At 48.3% G+C, this 13,837-nt stretch overlaps 1 protein-coding gene across 4 annotated transcripts in view; it reads right to left on the reverse strand.

The window, feature by feature from the left end:
- Nucleotides 1–13,837, reverse strand: part of LOC142557795 (uncharacterized) — a 148,917-nt gene that overhangs the window by 53,941 nt on the left and 81,139 nt on the right. For all 4 annotated transcript variants that reach the window (XM_075669917.1, XM_075669915.1, XM_075669914.1 and 1 more), the window contains exon 6: nt 8,347–8,426. In XM_075669917.1, coding sequence (XP_075526032.1) covers nt 8,347–8,426 — 80 coding nt within the window. The remainder of the gene's footprint in view (nt 1–8,346; nt 8,427–13,837) is intronic.

Genomic DNA, 13,837 nt, shown 5'->3' on the forward strand with positions numbered 1-13,837 from the left:
TGAGCGCAGGGCATCGAAATGAAAGATTTCAAAGCAAGCTCCGAATGTACAACGCGCTTCATGCGACGCCATGGTCTTACCCTGAGATGGCGTACAACGTTGTGCCAGCGCTTGCCCTCAGCATACGAGGAAAAGGTACTGGAGTTTCACCGTTTTGGTATACGGCTCTGGCAGCAAAAGAACTTCATTTTGTCCCAGATTGGGAATGCGGATCAGATCCACCTCTGTTTCGACATGCCGAGAAACACAACTGTAGAGGAGAAAGGTGCATGAAGTGTGCTTATTCGAACATCTGGCGCGGAAAAAGAAAGATGTACTGTGACGTTGGCAGTGACTGCGGATGGGCGCAAACTACCGACTTATGTTATTTTTAAGAGAAAGATGCTCCCAAAGGGAAATTTCCCTCGAGACATCTATGTGGGGGTCCAGGAGAAACATTGGATGTCCGCGGAGTTGATGGTGGACTGGGTCAAGACCTCTGGGGCCGGTGGCCAGGCGGCCTGTTGTATCCGGCCATGCTCGTTTTGGACAGTTTTCGCGGGCACCTTGTAGAACGTGTACGAGAGAAGTTGTTAGAGCTGTGCACGGATATTGCTGTGATTCCAGGAGGCCTCACTTCGGTATTGCAACCTTTCGACGTGTCCTTAAATAAGCCTTTTAAGGAAAACGTTCGAAGGCTTTACACTAACTGGATGGCTGGAGGACAGCGTCAACTAACTCCAGGTGGCCAAATTAAGAGGCCGCCTACGAAAATTTTGTGCAGATGGATCGTAGAAGCTCGGCGATAGATCTCCGATGATGTCGTCAGGAAAAGTTTCAAGAAGACGGGGATCTCCAACGAACTGGATGCGAACGAAGACATGTTGTGGAGCTCAGACAAAGACGACGAGTCTCCACTCGGCGATGAGTACGTGCTCTCCGACTCGGACTGAATAGGGGAAGGAGAGGATCACGACGTCTTAATAAATTTAACATGTGTGTGCAGTCAACTCTCTCGCCTGTTCATTAAAAGGTAAGTAGGTAGCTTTTATTCTTCCTTTTATACTGAATTTATTGGTAAATTATGTGGAAGTAGCCATATTCCTGACATATGTTCAAATTTAAAGCGCGAAGATGTGAGCTTAAAAAATTTCGTAAATTTTACCCCGCGTAATAGGCACACCCCGAACTTTGAGGCGGACTTTTTCGAAAAAAAAAAAAAAAAAGTGTGCCTATTCTGCAAGTAAATACTGTACGTGGATGACATATTGATGAAAGGCTGCAAAGTGGTTATCCCCCCAAAAATGTGTAGACAGATGCTGAATCGCCTTCATGAGCGGCATCTGGGCATAAATAATATGAAGGCGAGGGCACGGCTACCGATGTTCTGGCTCGGAATGCAGAAACATATAGAGGAAGTGACCTCAAAGTGCAGCGCTTGCTGTTTCGCTTATTGTCAACCAGAAGAGCCAGTCATCGATATCAATGTCCATGTAGGAACTGCTTACTTAATCGTCTATGATGCGTACTCAAATTACCCCGAGGTAGAACATCTAACGCACACCTCAAGTGAAAGCGTGATCAAGAACCATGTATTCATTTTTGCTCGGCATGGCATTCCGCTAGAAGTGCAGAGCGACAGAGGTCCACAATTCAGTTTGAGTGCATTTCACGATTTTGGCTGTACATGCGATTTCAAGCACGTCGTCTCCAGTCTGAGGTCTCGCCATGCCAATGGCCTTGCCAAAAAGGGGTGCAGATCGTCAAGCGTCTGCTAAAGAAGACCAGAGAAGCTCGAGAGCCGTTCTGGATCAGCCTTCTGAGCCATTACCCAGCTGAACTACTAATGGGGTGACAACTGTGCGGCCATTTCCCTAATTTCGGGGTTTAGCCTGCAGTGCAGGCTAAACCTGTCCGTATCCTGTCCTCTCAAGGGGGGACAGGGTACGTCTTCAGGATGACTCTGGATGGATAATCAAGGCAACAGTTCAAGATCAAGTAGCTCCATTGTATTCTAAGCAGATCCTATCTGCTTAGAACAGAAGACTGCCACACCCTATGGCCTAACAGGCAAGACATCTGAAATACAAGAGAAGAATTCTGGCCAAGAGATGTAAGTGTGGAGTATGAAGACCGGAGTAAAGTCCAAGATACTCTTAATGATGGCAGGCCAACCGCAACACAGCAGCCCGTGTAAACAGACAACTCAGTTGATTGGAGCGTCTCACATGAGCCAATGACACAGACGGGACCAGATAAGCCAAGAGACACTGAAAATCAGTCTGGACAACATACATCCGATTGCCAACATCGTCAGGCACATCTACGAAGCTCTACGCGCATGAGACGTGCCCCAACCAGGTCTACGTACTCTGAAGACTATCAACAACTGCCTTACACTTTCGTGTGAGAGCCTGTAAAAACGAAAAGAAAGGGGGTTAACCGAGGGGCCCAATTTTTATTAAAGGGAAGCTGAAAGCTTTTCCAGAAAAAATAAGTGAGAGTGGTACGTCGTGGTTTTCAACCCTCTGAATTCGAATATTGCATCGAAATTGAGCAATGGAAAGCGCCAAACATATTTTATTTCAACAAAAAGTGCAGCAGCAGAGAGACACGTCTAGCTCGTGCGTCGTTTCTGCCTGTGATTGGTCAGGCACCTTGTGACGTCAACAATGGTGTTCGACTGGACCAACTGCTGCCGCTACACACAAAGCACAATGCAAGGTAGTTTGGTGCTGTTTTACGGAGACGGTCACGGAAAACTTCAAGAGCTTGCGTTTCTCTGAGGAGTTCGGCGTTAAGTCTAAACTCCATGAGAGCTATTTTGCGCATGACGGTGACAGGCGACAAAACGGGACGTCGCTTGAACAGATCACTCGGCGTTGGCGCTCGATCGCTCGCTTCTAGAGATCTAGAACTCGTCGCTAGTCACCCAGAAGTACTATGAGCGACTAGCCAATACAGTCAACGACCGATTTTTCGGACCCTCTAGGGAACGTAAAAACGTCCGAAAATTCAGGCAGTCCGAAAAAATGAATGCATGCAAAAAAACGCACTTTTTCTTTTTTTATCGAGTCTTGAGGTAAAGGGCGAAGTACCAGGCTTCCGAAACCCTACCAAAGCATCAGTCAAGTGGCCATAAAAAGAGGCGTTCAAAAACTCTGTATGCAGCCGACTGCCGGTTTATTATGTACATTGCATCGTCGGGCAGCCGGTGTTATTGCTGCAGTGGCTTAAAGAACTTGTTGATTGTTGTTTGGACGGCGTTCCGGTTGCATGCGATAATATTCGCCTCGATCTGAGCTAGGGTCATGTCAGCACTGTACACCGATGAAAGAGTCAACAGTGCACACGTCAACTCGGTGCTTGTAGTCGGCACAGGCATTGGCTCCTCATTTTCAACATCGGAGTCTTCTGAATCCCTCACAACCTAACGGACTATTTCCTCGTCAGTCAGTTCTGCGCAGAAGTTGAGCTCGTAAGCGTCAAAAAACTGTTCTAAAGTTATTTCCGTGGGCATGGAAACCCCAGCAGAGCGGAGGTCGTTGATCACGTTGTCCATGGGCGCCGAACTCCTTGCTCACGCCAGCCTGGGATCGGCCGCTCGCGACTTGCTTAATAATGGCAGCTTTCTTCTCCATCGTTAACCGACGGTACTGCTTTCCACGCTTCGATGCCATCAGCGAGGACGACGAAGACGGAGTCAGGGCCATCGAAGGCAAGCGAAACCCTCAAGTTGCGAACAGCGGAGCTCGCTGACAAGTGTCGAAGCACCTAGGCCTAGCGCCGCAGAGCACACTTGAACAGCACAACCACACACCACGCTAGCCAAAACATGGCCGGCGTAAAGAAACGAAATGGCGCCGCTCCGGAAACTCCGCCGGAGGCAGAAGTGTGGCGATAAACATAGCCAGCGTGGCCAGACCAAATCGGTGTGTGACGGCTAGATTCAGCTAGTTGTGGTTCAAAGCGGTGATATGCTTCGGCTGCAAGTCCATTTCCTTCGCAAGAGCGCTGCGCGAGGAGCCAAAGGACCTTCTGTCGCGTCAAAAAGTCCAGAAAATTCGACGGTGGGGGGGTTCGAGCGTCCGAAACTTCAGATGTCCTTATACATTGGTTCTATGGGGCTCGTGGCGGTGCCGCGAAGACGTCCCAAATATCACGCATGTCCGAAAATTCAGTCGACTGTAGTGCGAAGCCGGAACTGGATGTACATAACTCAAATACTACTGTTTGTTGCACAGAACGAGCAAACTACTGAATTTTACATGCGCAAGAATAAGAACCTAGTGCAAGACCTTCAGAAATATTTTATGCTCCTTTTTCAGTAAAATACATCAACTTAAGAAAGGACGCGGCCCTTGAAAACCGAAAAATTGCAAAAAAAAGTCAATTATTGAAAAACCATATTTTTGGGTTGTATGTCTCATAAACTATCTGTTCTGTAATTATCAGCACCTAATTCAACCGTAAAGTACGAAAAAAAAAAAAAAAAAAGAAAAACGCTACTCTTGAGGCCACTACGACCCACACAACACGCGCAAATGCCAAAATGAAGCCAAACTTCACGCGCGCGCCATTCCCGGCCTGTGTGGCCTGCCCGCGCAATCTTGGGTGTTGTTTTGACCGTGGATTGTGTGTCTCTATTTTGCCATCTTGCAAAATGGCATCATCGGCGCGGTTAAGGTGCTATTGGCATTTTCCCACGATGTGATGCGGAGCGCTGATTGGCCGGAGCAGCGCCTTCAAATCCCGTGGGCTAAAGCGCGCCTGCCATTGGCTGCTGAGCGGGCGGCGTCAGCTGCTCAAATCCCGCGGGCTAAAGCGCACCTGCCATTGGCTGCTGCGCTCAGGCGGCGGCTGCTCCCTTTGATGCCACGCCCGCCGCGCTCGTGTCGTTGTTGCCCCTTGCTCCGTCCGCCTCAACACGAGCTTGCGAGCTGCTCATCGCCTTGCGCTATCTTTTAGATTATTTGCTCAGCTTTCTTTTCCCCGCTAGTTCTTCGCTGCACGCGATGCCGGCAAAGCCCAAGACAGTGAAGATGTTCGGTGCACGGGAGCGCTATATGCGTCTTGTACGAGCATCGAACTTCCGATCTTCCGCAGCGAGTGCTGACTGCGTAGACGCTATTCAGCGGCAGAACTGTGCTTTCGGCTGTCGCCAATCGAAAATCCGACACACTGAGTGTGCCTGGAGCCTCAAGAGCTAATTAGAAGCTTCGCAGGAGCTTTCTAATAAAAAAACACGTGTTCATCTTTAAGGCCTGTTTTTTCGGAATGGAATTTTTCGCTAGTAGTCGTGCTGGGGAAGGCGATATCTCAAGAACCGCTCTTCAGATTTGTATGCTGTTTTTTTTTTTTTTTTAAGTTCTGTTGCTGAATGACTTTGCCAGGGAGTAACAGGCTTCTTTTTTTGAAAGCTGGTGCAGTTAATTTATAATAAGCAATTAATTTTTGATGAAGGTGGTCATTACTGGCTGCATCAAATTCAAAGTTGTCTTAAAATTTTTTGGAGGGGAAATTAAAGAAAAGGGCTCTTTAGCCCCCTGGGATATCTATCAAGGGATCATCACAGTGAATTTCAGCTTCCTACGATGTCCTGCCATTTCTCCAGGCTCTTCCTCAAGCATATACATGAATCACCTCGTTAGACCTCAATAACTCTGGAACTAATAAACATATCTTCATGAAACTTTGCAGTTCCTCATGGTTCGGTGTTGTGAACGTACGCCGAAAGTTTCATCTGGATATCTTAAAAAAAAAAAAAAAAGTTCGGTCTCAGGGGTAGCCTCCCCCCTTAAATTGATAAAGCAAGCGTCACGCTAGTTTCAGAGTGTACATTGCTGCCCTCATACCGGGAAGTCGTCACTCAAAGCTGTCGCTCGCGTGCAGTTCCGCTTGCAGGCGATGAGTGAACGCGACAGCCATCGCCTCGCTTGTCGCGCGGTCGCTGTCACGTTGCGAGATCACTTGTGAGGGGTTTATACTTTACTCCCTACATGTACGAGCCGATTGCGAAGAGCCGGCCTCTCCAAGAAGCAAAAAATGCTGGTGCAAGCACTGCTTTCCACACGAACGAAGGTGAAGTGTTAGCATCAATTCGTGTTGGAAATGTTCTTTGGCGAGTATGTTTTTTTGCTAAGCTGCATTCAGCGTTCCAGTGAGCACGTTCCCGGGCAAACAACTGTAGTGTTATGTTCCTGCATGCCTCCTCGTAGAACGTAAGCGGTGTGGGGATGCACAACTCTCGCGCGTCCCCTGATATGTTTTTCCCGCATAGCGCGTCTCCTGTAATCCAGCTTCATGGCGTGGCCTGGCGCCCGCGGCGGTCAGAGTGGTGGTGGCGCAGTACGAGAGATGGCGCGAGTGTTGCGCTGCTAACGCCGCCGACAGGCAGGGTTACTTGGGCGCCGAAAGACAAGGCGCTTGCTCTCTTTGGTTCGTGACAGCGAGCAGTGCGGACGTGCCGTGCCGCGCGTGCGCCGACCCATGCTTCTGCGAGACCGTCAAGCGTGGCCGCCTTCGAATGCGCCACCGTTTGCGAGACCGTACGCGCGAACGACCAGGCGTTGGGATCCAGCATGGGGCGAACATATTCGCTCGCTATCCGGTCGCGGTGAGTCGGACTTCTAGATTTGTCAGATTTGTCAAGCGCCCATCGGCATGTTTTGGGGATGTCAACTCGGCTAGCAGGCATTGATCTATGAAAGGTGCAATAAATGCCCTTGTGATTGTTCATACTACTGTGTTGTCGTTCCTTTGTCCCAGGAGTACGGGAGGAGAACCCCAAAGCGGTGATGCAATCTTCGGCATTTGTGCACTGCCCCAAAGCTGTCGGCAATCTACACAGACGGTTTAAACGCGGGAAAGTGTACCAGCTGTTGTAGCATGTATTGTACAGAACCTTCATCAGCGCGCCATCCGCACGCTACGTGTAACCGGCGAATTCCATCGGCAACGTGAGATGGTCGGTTTCTCTATGTGTGTGAGAGAAGGGGGCGGGGGGCAGCGTCCTGGCGTGAGCAGGCTTTCAAACACATGCAAACTTTGCGTTTGCACTGCGTTATGGTAGCTGCACGCAGGCTATTTCACAACACACGTGCGAATAGAAAATTCGTGGCGCTTGGCGATGAAACCTGCGTCAAGGGTGGGAAATAAACATGCACCTTCCGTTCAGCATGCTAACACAAAGGAGAACCCAAAGAACGCGTTAGTGATAAACTCCGGTAGTAATCGTCACGGAAGTGGTTACAGCACAACACTGTTGTTCTTGAGCGCTTGAAGTTGTTTCGCTTCACAGCACCCTCCCACTTAGTTGAAAGCTTCTCGTCTTGCAGGAACTAAAGGAACATCGTCGCGGAATCTGGTGTTCGTGCAAGCGTAGGCTGCACAGAACGCCGGCATGATCGGCCTACAAGTTCAATTGATGCTGCGCACGTCAACTACCACTCCTATATACACACAAACAAAGGAATGTAGGGTCGAGCGCAGCAGATTAGGACGGCACGCACGCAGAAATAAGCCCGGTCAGGCACGATCGCGGAGACTGCGAAGGAACGCAACACCAGTGCTGACGTCACAACGCCGCGGTTTCCTGTCTCCGCTCGCATCGTCAGCATCAGCAGCAGCGCGCGGCGCTTGATGGGGTGCGGAGCAACAACGCAATTTTAACTAACCATTGCATCGCTCCTAAGAGAAAAATCCCCCCCAAAAGTTTACCTCCATGGTTTATAAGGTTCCCGCATCCGTATATGAGCATCTTATTGAATTCAACAGACTCTTCAGCTTCCCTTTAATCATATCATGAGAAGCCAACATGATATGTGCGAGTGTGTGCGTGTTTGGACATCAACTTACCTTATTTTATCTACTTTATGTTCCTTACGGAAGGGAAGATGTATCGATACGTGCCGTGGTACGCAGTGTGGTCTGGCCACTCTGGTCACACCCGCACAGTATCAAATAGCGTGCAACACAATAAAGGTGGTTCTTCCAGTGCCAGTTGTAGTGTCAGCGTCATGTAAATCGAAGCGCTAGGTAGGCGGGAGAATGGTTAGATACAAACAGATAGATAGCCTCCTGAAAGTGCATTAAGTGCCATAAGAATGCCAATGAATTAAAAACCAACCACTCAAAGGGTGCACTTGCTGTTTAACCTGATAAGGCATACACAAGCCACACATAACCCACAACACTTAATCATAAGGGTAAGGATGGTTTGTATGTAAAGCTTCCATTTTCATTCTTGCATGATGGAAGTGTTACCTCAATGTGAACCTTTGCGTTTGTTACCCCATAACCATGTAAGATATGGTCCTTCAAAGACTGAGCAGCACAAAATGCAGAGAACGGGGTTGAGGAGCACACCTTCTTTTCTGCCTTGGGAGTCCCAGTCTTTCGTTTCTTGGTCTGGCCCTTGCCAGTGGAAGCAGGTGTCGTAGACTTTCCTGCAATACGGTGAAGCAATGATACACCCACTAATTAAATCGGTGCTGCAGGTCACTCACTTTTGCTTCACACATTACATATGCACATGCCCGGTGGCTATCGTCTACACGCAAGACATGGAAAACTTGTTACACTTTTTTACGAAGAATGTACTCCCAAAACTTTTATAATAATCTATGAAATGGCAATCACATGAAGCATATTTCTAAAGAACTTCAGCATGTTATTGAAGAGACCAAATTGTATGATGATTGCAGTTTATTGCCAACCAAAATGTGTTCCCTGTGGTTACCACCTTAGGGGGGGACACAGCTTACGCATCGCGAAAAACTGCAAAAAGAATAAATTTTTTGAAAATCACATTTTCAGTTTCTATAACCCTTTTTCTATCCGGTACCCAAATATCACCACTGTAAACCACTTAGAAGTACTCTAAAAATTCGTTTTATCAGCCAAGGTGGCGAAAAATCTTGCGGAAAGAGTTTTTCAAGCCACGATATCTCCGGAACGGCGCGACCGAGCGCCGCTACCTGTGTCTCCTTGGAAAGCGCATTTCTCAGTCTTCAAATTTGCCGCTTTAGATATCTCCTCCATACAGAAACAAGCCCACAAAAAGCAAATGACTGAAGGTTGTGCCGGAGTCAGCGAATGGCCGTGCCTGCCACGTGACTCTAGCGTGGTTCGCCATTGGTCCGGCGCTCGCGTCGTCTGCTTGACTCTTTGCACCTCGCGAATCTGGACGCCTCCACTCGCCGTATCAAAACGGGCGCTACGCGGACATCGCAGTAGCGTGGCCGATCCCTACGCTTGTGGACGTTTCAGACTCGCAGCTAAGCTTTCTGAGCATCGGTGACGCGGATTTTGCGACCAAGATTCACGCGTGGAATCCTCAGACATGCGGCTAAGCCTTTCAGTACTCGGTGTTTCAGAATTCGTGACGGAGCACATCGCACACGCAATCCTCGGACACGCAGCTAAGCATTTCGCGCCTAGGGAGTCTCTGACTCGGTGATCAAGCACATCAGGCGCGGACTTCTCAGACCCTCGCCTAAGCGTTTCGTGACGCGGCACCTGGGACTGCACAAATAAGCGCATCGAGGGTCGACTCCACGAGCCCGCGACTAGGCATATTGCGCGTCATCACCTCGGACTGCGCGAATAAGCGCATGGAGCGCCGACTCCCAGAGCCTGCAACTAGGCATTTCGCGCGTCAGCACCGCGGACTTAGCGAATAAGCGCATCGAGTGTCGACTCCTCAAGCCCACCACGAGGAATTTCGCACATCGGCACCGCAGACTTAGCGAATAAACGCATCAAGTGTCGACTCCTCAAGCCCACCGCGAGGAATTTCGCGCGTCGGGAGGTCGGACTTTGTGAATGAGGACATGGAGTGTTGACTCCCCGAGCTCACAACTAGGCACATTTTGTGTGCGGACATTGGACTGCACAAATAAGTGCATGGAGTGTCGACTCCCCGAGCCCCCAACTAAGCATTTCGCGCGTCGGCACCTCGAACGCATGAATAAACACATCGAGGGTCGACTCCTCGAGGCCGCAGCTAGGAATTTCGTGCGTCGGCACCTTGAACTGTGCGACTGAGCACATCGCGCATCGGCTCCTTGCATCTGCGGCTAGGCATTTTGCACATCGGCACCTCGGACCCGCAACTAGGCATATTGCATGTTCACTCTATTATCATATTGTCACAATAGCTCGTAACAATATCTATCATACTGCCCCTTCATAAAGAGAACCCCATGTTGAGCTCTGTTCACTAGGCCCCTTGGGCTGGCCCAGACACCTGGCTGCAGAAGTGATTGAGGCATCATACAAAAGTACAATTATGGAAAGCACCTAGCAGCTGCAAATCTATTACTTATATGCATGCTTATTACATTACTTATTATGCATGCATTTATTAGCAAGTCAAAAAATCAGACCAGAAAGCTGTTACACTAAAACATTGTCTTTTAATGGTTTAATAAGGTACAGCTGTCCTCACCAACCTCTACCTTATTTTACCGCGTCAAATGACCATAAACTCAGAGGCATGTGGCCCTGCGCCAACTGTCACTTATCGCAGTTGCTGTGAAGCAATAAGGTCAGAATTGGGGTTGGCACTGCAAGAAAAGTGCACCCTTGCTGTATGCAAACCTGTGCCCCTTGCTACAGAGAGGCTGGCTTTTCAGCAAAGCTTCGTCGCCCAGAGGCTAAGCTTGCTTGGAATTTCGCAGGTGGAATTTCGCCAGCAGCACAAGATTATCACAAAATTCAGCACAAAAATGGACTAATATTCTTAGCTTAGAAACAAACACTAATAACCATGTTTGCTCACGGACAGCCAGCAATATATTCGATTTGCTTAGAATACTCATAACCAACTGAATATTTATAACATAATATGAAATATAAAATATACAAGTTAATTTCCAATAGAATTTTGCGACCCTTCAGTCAACCAAGAGAACAAGCTGGCTTCAGGAAGGGATACTCTACAATGGATCATATCCATGTCATCAATGAGGTAATCGAAAAACCTTCAAGGTACCATGAGCCTCTCTATAGGGCTTTCACAGATCACGAAAAGGCATTTGATTCAGTAGCGATACCAGCAATCATAGAGAAATTACGTAATCAAGGACTGCAAGAGGCATATGCAAGTATCTTGGAAAATATCTTCAAAATTGCGCAGCTACCTTGATTCTCCTTAAGTAGAAAGATACCTATAAAGAAAGGGGTCAGGTAAAAAGAACTCTCCGATGGTATTCACTGCATGCTTGAAAGAAGTATTTAAGCTGTTAAACTGCAAAGGCTAAGGAGTGACAATCAACAGCCAATACTTCAGCAACCTTTGGTTTGCAAATGACATTGTCCTATTCAGCAACGCTGGGGACGAGTTACAACAAATGACTGAGGACCTTAACAGAGAGAATGCAATAGTGGGGTTGGAGATTAATATCCAGAAGACAAAGATAACGTTCAATAGCCTGGCAAGAGAATGAGAGTTCAGGATCGTCCGTCAGTCTCTAGAATCTATGAAGGAGTATGTTTATCTAGGTCAATTGCTCACAGGGGTCCTTGATCACGAGAAGAAAACTTACAGAATAAAAATTTGTAGGAGTGCATTCGGCAGACACTGCCAGATCTTGACTTGGGGCTTACCATTATTATTGAAAAGAAAGGTGTATAATCACTGCCTTACACAGATGCTACCATATGGGGCAGAAACTTGGATGTTGAAAAAGCTTGAAAACAAGTTAAGGGGGGACACTGCTATATAAATAATCTTTACTTTCCCATACATACTCATCAGACTCGTTAGTCTTATTGATATTTTTACACTGATTTCAAGTATGTACTTAGTTTTGGTGTAGCTCAATTAGTTCTTAAGGTAATAAACATTTATTTCCCTTTGTTTACGGCCTTAATTAAAAATAAAGGCACAATAAAAATTATTTGCGAGGCATGGTTAGATAGCATAAGGACTACACTCTCATGTTCCGCAGTTGAAACATGAGAGTGTAAGTTTCACAGCGATGCCGTATTCTCGCTCACGTTACAGTCAACGACTGAATTTTCGGACATGGCTGATATTTCGGACGTCTTCGCGGCACCGCCACGAGCCCCATAGAATCAATGTATAAGGAGATCTGAAGTTTCGGACACTCGAACCCCCCCGCTGTCCAATTTTCCGGACTTTTTTGACGCGACGTAAGGTCCTTTGGCTCCTTGCGCAGCGCCCTTGCGCAGGAAATCGACTTGCAGCCAAATCATATCACTGCTTTGAACCGCAACTAGCCAAATCTACCCGTCACACACCGATTTGGTCTGGCCGCGCTGGCTCTGTTCATGCCACACTTCAGCTTCCGCCTCCGGCGGAGTTTCCGGAGCGGCGCCATTTCATTTGTTTGCGTACGCCATAGAGTTTCTCACTATGGCGTACACCACGTTTTGGCTAGCATGGGAGCGTGGTGTGTGGTTGTTGTGTCAAGTGTGCTCTGCGACGCTAGGCCTAGGTGCTTCGACGCTCGTCTGCGAACTCCACTGTTCGCTACTTGAGGATTTCGCTTGCCTTCGATGGCCCCCACTCCGTCTTCATCGTCCTCGCCGATGGCATCGAAGCGCGGAAAGAAGTACCGTCGGTTAACGATGGAGAAGAAAGCCGCCATTATTAAGCAAGTCGTGAGCGGCCCATCGCAGGCTGACGTGAGCAAGGAGTCAGGTTGTGGGGGATTCAGAAGACTCCGTATAGAAAATGAGGAGCCTGCGCCACCTAAAAGCGCCGAGTTGACGCGAGTACTGTTGACTGTTTTATCGGTGTACAGTGCTGACATGACCCTTGCTCAGATCGAGGTGAATATGATCGCGTGCAACCGGAATGCCGTCCAAACAACAATCAATAAGTTCTTCAAGCCACTGCAGCAATAAAACCGGCTGCCCGACGATGCACATGTACATAATGAACCGGCAGTCGGCTGCATACAGTTTTTGGATGCGTTTTCTTATAGCCACTACACTGTTGCTTTGGCAGGGTTTCAGAAACCTGGTACTTCGCCCTTTACCTCTAGATCCGAGAAAAAAAGAAAAAGTGCGTTTTTTGCATGCATTCATTATTTCGGACTGCCTGAATTTTCAGACATTCTTACGTTCCCTAGAGGGTGCGAAAAATCAGTCGTTGACTGTACTTGAACTCAACGTTGCCGTTATCACACGCTGTGCACTCTACAGACCTCAAAATTTTGCAGATCCAAACTGACGATCGTGAATGCCGTCTCGTCAAGCGCACTGTCGACCACGCCACTGTCTCGGCTAAGGGGGGACGCGGCTTTCGCATCACGAAAAATTGCCTCCAAAAAAAATTGATTTTTTGAAAATCACATTTTCAGTTTCTATAACCCTTTTTCTATTTGATACCCAAATATCATCACTGCAAACCATTTAGAAGTGCTCTAAAAAATTCGTTTTATCAGCCAAGGTGGCAAAAAATGTCGCAGAAAGCGTTTTTCAAGCCACGATATCTCCGGAGCGGCGCGACGCCGCCACCTTGGTCTCCTTGGAAAGCGCATTTCTCCGTCTTCAAATATGGCCCTTCGGCGATCTCCTCCATACGAAAAGAAGCGCACAAAAAGCAAATGATTGAAGGTTGTGCTGGAGTCCGAGATTGGCCGCGGCTGCCACGTGACTCCAGCGTGGTTCGCCGTTGGTCTGGCGCTCGCGTCGTCTGCTCGACTCTTTGCACCTCGCGAGTCTGGACATCTCCACTCACCATAATCTTGACGTGTCAAAACAGGCGCTACGCACACATAGTGGTAGCGTGGCAGGTCCCTATGCTTGTGGACGTTTCAGACTCGCGGCTAAGCATTCCGAGCATTGGCGACGCGGACTTCACGACCAAGATCCACGTGCAGAA

Source organism: Dermacentor variabilis, chromosome 9 (assembly GCF_050947875.1).
Source record: "Dermacentor variabilis isolate Ectoservices chromosome 9, ASM5094787v1, whole genome shotgun sequence".
NCBI classification, from domain to species: Eukaryota; Metazoa; Arthropoda; class Arachnida; order Ixodida; family Ixodidae; genus Dermacentor; species Dermacentor variabilis.